General features: G+C 48.5%; 1 protein-coding gene across 1 annotated transcript in view; it reads right to left on the bottom strand.

The window, feature by feature from the left end:
• Window positions 1–302: 302 nt before the first annotated feature.
• Window positions 303–10,560, bottom strand: part of pex16 (peroxisomal biogenesis factor 16) — a 20,973-nt gene continuing 10,715 nt past the window's right edge. The window contains exons 9-12 of the mRNA XM_065011193.1: window positions 7,913–7,985; window positions 1,488–1,513; window positions 885–949; window positions 303–701 (exon numbers count right to left, since the gene is read on the bottom strand). Of these exons, the coding sequence (XP_064867265.1) occupies window positions 643–701; window positions 885–949; window positions 1,488–1,513; window positions 7,913–7,985 (223 nt within the window). The 3' untranslated portion in view covers window positions 303–642. The remainder of the gene's footprint in view (window positions 702–884; window positions 950–1,487; window positions 1,514–7,912; window positions 7,986–10,560) is intronic.

Genomic DNA, 10,560 nt, shown 5'->3' with positions numbered 1-10,560 from the left:
CAGTAAGGTACTCTGGCATGCCCTAGCAACAGAACGGAAGGATCCGTAAGGTACTCTGGCATGCCCTAGCAACAGAGCGAAAGGAACAGTAAGGTACTCTGGCATGCCCTAGCAACAGAACGAAAGGATCAGTAAGGTACTCTGGCATGCCCTAGCAACAGAACGGAAGGATCCGTAAGGTACTCTGGCATGCCCTAGCAACAGAACAGAAGGATCCGTAAGGTACTCTGGCATGCCCTAGCAACAGAACGAAAGGATCAGTAAGGTACTCTGGCATGCCCTAGCAACAGAGGATCAGTAAGGTACTCTGGCATGCCCTAGCAACAGAACAGAAGGATCCGTAAGGTACTCGGCATGCCCTAGCAACAGAACAGAAGGATCAGTAAGGTACTCTGGCATGCCCTAGCAACAGAACAGAAGGATCAGTAAGGTACTCTGGCATGCCCTAGCAACAGAACAGCATGTTGGATCTGATTTGAGGGTCCCCAGTTGAAATACAGCAGATTAACCAGCACAGGTTTCCAGTGAGTCTGTGGGGGACTTGAGTCCCTGTGTGTCTCTGGCTCTGTATTTTACTGAGTCTCCCTCTTTAGTGTCGATCCCTATCCAGCTGGCCAGGAGACCTTCAACCACCTCTTGCCCTCAGCCCCAGTTATAGAAGTAGATATTCTGCCAGACAGGTAGGTAATCCATTAGAGGGCCTGGAAGGACAAGTGGAGGATAAGGTTAAGCCAATCAGGACAATGAATACATTGACTGGCAGAATTTGGAAGCCACAGTGCATGTCAGCAGACAGTGGACCACCAACAATAAGGTAAACAACAGAACAAATGCATCCCATCCCATGTTCAGAGACTTGGTTTCTATAAAAAGTCAACACTTACGAGCAACCAGTCCGACGCCGGGAACATTGTCTGCCAGAAACCGGAGGAGGAACAGGATCTTTGTCCTACGTGAAACAAAATGGAAAGGTTTAAAAAGCAGCACACGTGATAGAAAATATGCCATGTTTCAATGGTCATTATGGTAAAGAATTTCTCTAGACAGAATCTGTTGGTTTTGATTTGACTTGTTCAGAATGTATTTTATTCAGGGGAACCCATTAAGACCAGAGTCTAGTTTACAATGGTGCCCCGAGGACAACAATACAACAAATACAAATGACAGAATCAACACTACAGCTTCAAACGCCACAAATACTGTACAATCATTTAGATTAAATCCAACAGTTACAATTCATTACATTTCTTCAACATTAAAGTCCTAAACTGCCCTGTAGGCACCAGACAGTTGAGATGTAGGGAGTTTTGTAGGCTATAAGCCCAGATATTTATAGGCGGGAACATTCTTGATGAAAGAACCATCCAATGCATAAATGTGTAAGACATCAAATATATCTACGAGAATTATAAAACAGCATACATTTAGTTCTGTTGTAGTTCTGATTCTACTCACTCAGAATCTGTTGTAGTTCTGATTCTACTTACTCAGAGAATCTGTTGTAGTTCTGATTCTACTTACTCAGAGAATCTGTTGTAGTTCTGATTCTACTTACTCAGAGACTGTTGTAGTTCTGATTCTACTTACTCAGAGAATCTGTTCTGATTCTACTCACTCAGAGAATCTGTTGTTCTGATTCTACTTACTCAGAGACTCTGTTGTAGTTCTGATTCTACTTACTCAGAGAATCTGTTCTGATTCTACTTACTCAGAGAATCTGTTGTTCTGATTCTACTTACTCAGAGACTCTGTTGTAGTTCTGATTCTACTTATTCAGAGAGACTGTTGTAGTTCTGATTCTACTTACTCAGAGAATCTGTTGTTCTGATTCTACTTACTCAGAGAATCTGTTGTAGTTCTGATTCTACTTACTCAGAGACTGTTGTAGTTCTGATTCTACTTACTCAGAGAATCTGTTCTGATTCTACTTACTCAGAGAATCTGTTGTTCTGATTCTACTTATTCAGAGAATCTGTTGTAGTTCTGATTCTACTTACTCAGAGACTCTGTTGTAGTTCTGATTCTACTTATTCAGAGACTCTGTTGTAGTTCTGATTCTACTTACTCAGAGAATCTGTTCTGATTCTACTTACTCAGAGAATCTGTTGTTCTGATTCTACTTACTCAGAGAATCTGTTGTAGTTCTGATTCTACTTATTCAGAGAATCTGTTGTAGTTCTGATTCTACTTACTCAGAGAATCTGTTGTAGTTCTGATTCTACTCACTCAGAGAATCTGTTGTAGTTCTGATTCTACTCACTCAGAGAATCTGTTGTAGATCTGATTCTACTCACTCAGAGAATCTGTTGTAGTTCTGATTCTACTTATTCAGAGAATCTGTTGTAGTTCTGATTCTACTTACTCAGAGAATCTGTTGTAGTTCTGATTCTACTTACTCAGAGACTCTGTTGTACTTCTGATTCTACTTATTCAGAGACTCTGTTGTAGTTCTGATTCTACTTACTCAGAGAATCTATTGTTCTGATTCTACTTACTCATAGAATCTGTTGTAGTTCTGATTCTACTTATTCAGAGACTCTGTTGTAGTTCTGATTCTACTTACTCAGAGAATCTGTTCTGATTCTACTTACTCAGAGACTCTGTTGTACTTCTGATTCTACTTATTCAGAGACTCTGTTGTAGTTCTGATTCTACTTACTCAGAGAATCTGTTGTTCTGATTCTACTTACTCAGAGAATCTGTTGTTCTGATTCTACTTACTCAGAGAATCTGTTGTAGTTCTGATTCTACTTACTCAGAGACTCTGTTGTAGTTCTGATTCTACTTACTCAGAGACTCTGTTGTAGTTCTGATTCTACTTACTCAGAGACTCTGTTGTAGTTCTGATTCTACTCACTCAGAGAATCTGTTGTAGTTCTGATTCTACTCACTCAGAGAATCTGTTGTACTTCTGATTCTACTTAGAGAATCTGTTGTACTTCTGATTCTACTTATTCAGAGAAGCTGTTCTGATTCTACTTACTCAGAGAATCTGTTCTGATTCTACTTACTCAGACTCTGTTGTAGTTCTGATTCTACTTACTCAGAGAATCTGTTCTGATTCTACTTACTCAGAATCTGTTGTAGTTCTGATTCTACTTACTCAGAGAATCTGTTGTAGTTCTGATTCTACTTAGAGAATCTGTTGTAGTTCTGATTCTACTTACTCAGAGAATCTGTTGTAGTTCTGATTCTACTCACTCAGAGAATCTGTTGTAGTTCTGATTCTACTTACTCAGAGAATCTGTTGTAGTTCTGATTCTACTTACTCAGAGAATCTGTTGTAGTTCTGATTCTACTTACTCAGAGAATCTGTTGTAGTACTTCCGGGTTGGAGCGAGCGGTCGCATTCGCACTTCGGCCGCAGGTTGTATAACTTTTCATTACATTTCATTACATTTCACTATAGTACAACGGTTTGATTTGTCTAATCTTAGCAATTTCTTCTTAGCTAGCTACATAGCCGTCTTTGTATCAAAGATAATTGCGTAATTATCGTATTTCGTCATCCTAACGCAGTCTACACTGCTATCTGCCCAGCAGCTAGCCAGCTAGCTAACGTCCACCGTCTATCGAATAGCAGCACTAAAAACTATTACACTCAACTGAATGACCTGATTAGTGTAGTGTTAGCTAGATACATAGTTGTCTTTGCTGTCTTCGTATCCAAGATAATTGTGTAGTTTAGAGTGTGTAGTCTTAGAGTGATTATCTTAATTTACCAAGGTTAGCTAGCCAGCTATTTGTCGTCCTTAACGTAGGAGACACTGCTAGCTAGCCAACAGCTAGCCAACGTCCACCGAATTGAACTTCCTCACTCAACAACCCGGTCGCATTCCGCTTCGCTCCACATGTAGTATCACATTTTCATTTAATTTCATTACAGTACAACGGTTTGATTTGTTTGATCGTAGCTAGCTACATAGCTAGCTACATAGCCGTCTTTGTATCAAAGATAATTGTGTAGTCTAGAGCGATTTTCTAGGTTAGCTAGCCAGCTATTGTCGTTCTTTTAACGCAACGTAACGTAATCAACACTGCTAGCTAGCCAGCTAGCCCCCGAATAGCAGCACTGTCGAAACTATCACACCCAACGGAATGACTTGATTAGTGTAGTGTCAACAATGCAGCCACTGCCAGCTAGCCTACAAAGTCAACAACGCAGCCACTGCCAGCTAGCCTACTTCAGCAGTACTGTATCATTTTAATCATTTTAGTCAATAAGATTCTTGCTACGTAAGCTTAACTTTCTGAACATTCGAGACGTGTAGGCCACTTGTCATTCCAATCTCCTTTGCATTAGCGTAGCCTCTTCTGTAGCCTGTCAACTATGTGTCTGTCTATCCCTGTTCTCTCCTCTCTGCACAGACCATACAAACGCTCCACACCGCGTGGCCGACCACCCTAATCTGGTGGTCCCAGCGCGCACGACCCACGTGGAGTTCAGGTCTCCGGTAGCCTCTGGAACTGCCGATCTGCGGCCAACAAGGCAGAGTTCATCTCAGCCTATGCCTCCCTCCAGTCCCTCGACTTCTTGGCTCTGACGGAAACATGGATCACCACAGATAACACTGCTACTCCTACTGCTCTCTCTTCGTCCGCCCACGTGTTCTCGCACACCCGAGAGCTTCTGGTCAGCGGGGTGGTGGCACCGGGATCCTCATCTCTCCCAAGTGGTCATTCTCTCTTTCTCCCCTTACCCATCTGTCTATCGCCTCCTTTGAATTCCATGCTGTCACAGTTACCAGCCCTTTCAAGCTTAACATCCTTATCATTTATCGCCCTCCAGGTTCCCTCGGAGAGTTCATCAATGAGCTTGATGCCTTGATAAGCTCCTTTCCTGAGGACGGCTCACCTCTCACAGTTCTGGGCGACTTTAACCTCCCCCACGTCTACCTTTGACTCATTCCTCTCTGCCTCCTTCTTTCCACTCCTCTCCTCTTTTGACCTCACCCTCTCACCTTCCCCCTACTCACAAGGCAGGCAATACGCTCGACCTCATCTTTACTAGATGCTGTTCTTCCACTAACCTCATTGCAACTCCTCCAAGTCTCCGACCACTACCTTGTATCCTTTTCCCGCTTGCTCTCATCCAACACTTCCCACACTGCCCCTACTCGGATGGTATCGCGCCGTCCCAACCTTCGCTCTCTCTCCCCGCTACTCTCTCCTCTTCCATCCTATCATCTCTTCCCTCTGCTCAAACCTTCTCCAACCTATCTCCTGATTCTGCCTCCTCAACCCTCCTCTCCTCCCTTTCTGCATCCTTTGACTCTCTATGTCCCCTATCCTCCAGGCCGGCTCGGTCCTCCCCTCCCGCTCCGTGGCTCGACGACTCATTGCGAGCTCACAGAACAGGGCTCCGGGCAGCCGAGCGGAAATGGAGGAAAACTCGCCTCCCTGCGGACCTGGCATCCTTTCACTCCCTCCTCTCTATTTTCCTCTTCTGTCTCTGCTGCTAAAGCCACTTTCTACCACTCTAAATTCCAAGCATCTGCCTCTAACCCTAGGAAGCTCTTTGCCACCTTCTCCTCCCTCCTGAATCCTCCCCCCCTCCTCCCTCTCTGCAGATGACTTCGTCAACCATTTTGAAAAGAAGGTCGACGACATCCGATCCTCGTTTGCTAAGTCAAACGACACCGCTGGTTCTGCTCACACTGCCCTACCCTGTGCTCTGACCTCTTTCTCCCCTATCTCTCCAGATGAAATCTCGCGTCTTGTGACGGCCAGCCGCCCAACAACCTGCCCGCTTGACCCTATCCCCTCCTCTCTTCTCCAGACCATTTCCGGAGACCTTCTCCCTTACCTCACCTCGCTCATCAACTCATCCCTGACCGCTGGCTACGTCCCTTCCGTCTTCAATAGAGCGAGAGTTGCACCCCTTCTGAAAAAACCTACACTCGATCCCTCCGATGTCAACAACTACAGACCAGTACCCCTTCTTTCTTTTCTCTCCAAAACTCTTGAACGTGCCGTCCTTGGCCAGCTCTCCCGCTATCTCTCTCAGAATGACCTTCTTGATCCAAATCAGTCAGGTTTCAAGACTAGTCATTCAACTGAGACTGCTCTTCTCTGTATTACGGAGGCGCTCCGCACTGCTAAAGCTAACTCTCTCTCCTCTGCTCTCATCCTTCTAGACCTATCGGCTGCCTTCGATACTGTGAACCATCAGATCCTCCTCTCCACCCTCTCCGAGTTGGGCATCTCCGGCGCGGCCCACGCTTGGATTGCGTCCTACCTGACAGGTCGCTCCTACCAGGTGGCGTGGCGAGAATCCGTCTCCTCACCACGTGCTCTCACCACTGGTGTCCCCCAGGGCTCTGTTCTAGGCCCTCTCCTATTCTCGCTATACACCAAGTCACTTGGCTCTGTCATAACCTCATGGTCTCTCCTATCATTGCTATGCAGACGACACACAATTAATCTTCTCCTTTCCCCCTTCTGACGACCAGGTGGCGAATCGCATCTCTGCATGTCTGGCAGACATATCAGTGTGGATGACGGATCATCACCTCAAGCTGAACCTCGGCAAGACGGAGCTGCTCTTCCTCCCGGGAAGGACTGCCCGTTCCATGATCTCGCCATCACGGTTGACAACTCCATTGTGTCCTCCTCCCAGAGCGCTAAGAACCTTGGCGTGATCCTGGACAACACCCTGTCGTTCTCAAATAACATCAAGGCGGTGGCCCGTTCCTGTAGGTTCATGCTCTACAACATCCGCAGAGTACGACCCTGCCTCACACAGGAAGCGGCGCAGGTCTAATCCAGGCACTTGTCATCTCCCGTCTGGATTACTGCAACTCGCTGTTGGCTGGGCTCCCCTGCCTGTGCCATTAAACCCCTACAGCTCATCCAGAACGCCGCAGCCTGTCTGGTGTTCAACCTTCCCAAGTTCTCTCACGTCACCCCGCTCCTCCGCTCTCTCCACTGGCTTCCAGTTGAGGCTCGCATCCGCTACAAGACCATGGTGCTTGCCTACGGAGCTGTGAGGGGAGCGGCACCTCAGTACCTCCAGGCTCTGATCAGGCCCTACACCCAAATGCGTTCATCCACCTCTGGCCTGCTCGCCTCCCTACCACTGAGGAAGTACAGTTCCCGCTCAGCCCAGTCAAAACTGTTCGCTGCTCTGGCCCCCCAATGGTGGAACAAACTCCCTCACGACGCCAGGACAGCGGAGTCAATCACCACCTTCCAGGGACACCTGAAACCCCACCTCTTTAAGGAATACCTAGGATAGGATAAAGTAATCCTTCTCACCCCCCTTAAAAGATTTAGATGCACTATTGTAAAGTGGCAGTTCCACTGGATGTCATAAGGTGAACGCACCAATTTGTAAGTCGCTCTGGATAAGAGCGTCTGCTAAATGACTTAAATGTAAAAATGTAAATGTAGTTCTGATTCTACTTACTCAGAGAATCTGTTGTAGTTCTGATTCTACTTACTCAGAGAATCTGTTGTAGTTCTGATTCTACTTACTCAGAGAATCTGTTGTAGTTCTGATTCTACTTACTCAGAGAATCTGTTGTAGTTCTGATTCTACTACTCAGAGAATCTGTTGTAGTTCTGATTCTAGTTCTGATTCTACTCACTCAGAGAATCTGTTGTAGTTCTGATTCTACACTCAGAGAATCTGTTGTAGATCTCCTCCTCACTCAGAGAATCTGTTGCCGGTTCAGATCTGATTCTACTCACTCAGAGAATCTGTTGTAGTTCTGATTCTACTCACTCAGAGAATCTGTTGTAGATCTGATTCAGACGGGCAGGAGTACAGAAGGAGAGAGAATCAGACCAGGGGTGAGAGAACAGACCAGGGGTGATTCAGACCAGGGGTGAGAGAACAGACCAGGGCAGGTAGACAGAAGCAGACCAGGGGTGAGAGAACAGACCCAGACAGGGGGGGGAGAGAACAGACCAGGGAGAACAGACCGGGGTTAAGAACAGACCGCCCTCTCCCAGACCGGTTCAGAGATTTAGTGTCACTCAAACTGTGGAGAGAACAGACCAAGAGAACAGACCTGGGAGAGAACAGACCAGGGTTAAGAGAACAGACCAGGGGAGAGAACAGACCAGGGGAGAGAGAACAGACCAGGGGAGAGAACAGACCGGGAGAGAGAGAACAGACCGGGGTTAAGAGAACAGACCAGGGGAGAGAACAGACCAGGGTTAAGAGAACAGACCAGGGTTAAGAGAACAGACCAGGGGGAGAGAACAGACCAGGGGGAACAGACCAGGAACAGGGGAACAGAACCAGGGGAGGGTTAGAGAGAACAGACCAGGGGAGAACAGAGAAGAACAGACCAGACCGGGGAGAGAGAACAGACCAGGGTTAAGAGAACAGACCAGGGAGAGAGAGAACAGACCAGGGGAAGAGAACAGACCAGAACAGACCAGGGAGAGAGAACAGACCAGGGGAAGAGAACAGACCAGGGGAGAGAGAACAGACCAGGGGAGAGAGAACAGACCAGGGGGAGAGAGAACAGACCAGGGAGAGAGAACAGACCAGGGGAGAGAGAACAGACCCAGGGAGAGAGAACAGACCAGGGGGGGAGAGAACAGACCCAGGGGACCGGGGGAGAGAACAGACCGGGGGAGAGAGAACAGACCGGGGAGAGAGAACAGACCAGGGGAGAGAACAGACCAGGGGGGAGAGAGAACAGACCAGACCGGGGGAGAGAGAACAGACCGGGGAGGGGAGAGAGAACAGACCAGGGGAGAGAGAACAGACCGGGGAGAGAGAGAACAGACCCAGGGGAGAGAGAACAGACCAGGGGAGAGAGAACAGACCGGGGGAGAGAACAGGGAGAGAGAACAGACCAGGGGAGAGAGAACAGACCGGGGGAGAGAACAGACCAGGGGTTAAGAGAACAGAGGACCAGGGAAGAGAACAGAGGGAAGAGAACAGACCAGGGGAGAGAGAACAGACCAGGGTTAGAGAGAACAGACCAGGGGGGAGAGAGAACAGACCAGGGGAGAGAGAACAGACCAGGGAGAGAGAACAGACCGGGGAGGGAGAGAACAGACCAGGGGGGAGAGAGAACAGACCAGGGAGAGAGAACAGACCAGGGAGAGAGAGAACAGACCGGGGAGAGAGAACAGAGAACAGACCAGAGAACAGGGATAACAGACCAGGGAGAGAACAGACCAGGGGAGAGAGAACAGACCAGGGGAGAGAACAGACCAGGGTTAAGAGAACAGACCAGGGGGAGAGAACAGACCAGGGTTAAGAGAACAGACCAGGGAGAGAGAACAGACCAGGGTTAGAGAGAACAGACCAGGGGGAGGGGGAGAGAGAACAGACCGGGGAGAGAGAGAGACCAGAGAACAGACCGGGGAGAGAGAACAGACCAGGGTAAGAGAACAGACCAGGGGGAGAGGGGAGAGAGAACAGACCAGGGGGGAACAGACCAGGGAGAACAGACCAGGGGGAGAGAGAACAGACCGGGGGAGAGAGAGGGGAGAGAGAACAGACCGGGGGGGAGAGAACAGACCAGGGTTACCGGGGAGAGAACAGACCAGGGGAGAGAGAACAGACCAGGGTTAAGAGAACAGACCAGGGAGAGAGAACAGACCGGGGGAGAGAGAACAGACCAGGGGAGAGAGAACAGACCAGGGTTAAGAGAACAGACCAGGGGAGAGAGAACAGACCAGGGTTAAGAGAACAGACCAGGGGGAGAGAACAGACCAGGGTTAAGAGAACAGACCAGGGGAGAGAGAACAGACCAGGGTTAAGAGAACAGACCAGGGAGAGAGAACAGACCAGGGTTAAGGAACAGAGAGAGAACAGACCGGGGTTAAGAACAGAAGAGAACAGACCAGGGAGAGAGAACAGACCAGGGTTAAGAGAACAGACCAGGGTTAAGAGAACAGACGGGGAGAGAGAACAGACCGGGGTTAAGAGAACAGACCAGAGAGAGAACAGACCAGGGGAGAGAACAGACCAGGGTTAAGAGAACAGACCAGGGAGAGAGAACAGACCAGGGAGAGAACAGACCAGGGGAGAGAGAACAGACCAGGGTTAAGAGAACAGACAGGGTTAAGAGAACAGACCAGGGAGGGTTACCGGGGAGAGAACAGACCAGGGTTAAGAGAACAGACCGGGGGGTTAAGAGAACAGACCAGGGGAGAGAGAACAGACCAGAGAACAGACCAGAGAGAGAACAGACCAGGGTTAAGAGAACAGACCGGGGGAGAGAACAGACCAGGGGTAAGAGAACAGACCAGGGGAGAGAGAACAGACCAGGGGAGAGAGAGAACAGACCAGGGGAGAGAGAACAGACCAGGGGAGAGAGAACAGACCAGGGGAGAGAGAACAGACCAGGGGAGAGAACAGACCAGGGGAGAGAACAGACCAGGGGAGAGAGAACAGACCAGGGGAGAGAGAACAGACCAGGGGAGAGAGAACAGACCAGGGGAGAGAGAACAGACCAGGGGAGAGAGAACAGACCAGGGGTAAGAGAACAGACCAGGGGTAAGAGAACAGACCAGGGGTAAGAGAACAGACCAGGGGTAAGAGAACAGACCAGGGGTAAGAGAACAGACCAGAGGATACCTCTTTATCCC

The sequence above is a fragment of the Oncorhynchus nerka genome, linkage group LG27 (genome assembly GCF_034236695.1).
Source record: "Oncorhynchus nerka isolate Pitt River linkage group LG27, Oner_Uvic_2.0, whole genome shotgun sequence".
Taxonomy (NCBI): Eukaryota; Metazoa; Chordata; class Actinopteri; order Salmoniformes; family Salmonidae; genus Oncorhynchus; species Oncorhynchus nerka.
The sequence above is the reverse complement of the archived record's forward strand: the minus strand, read 5'-3'. Positions and strand labels throughout refer to the sequence as shown.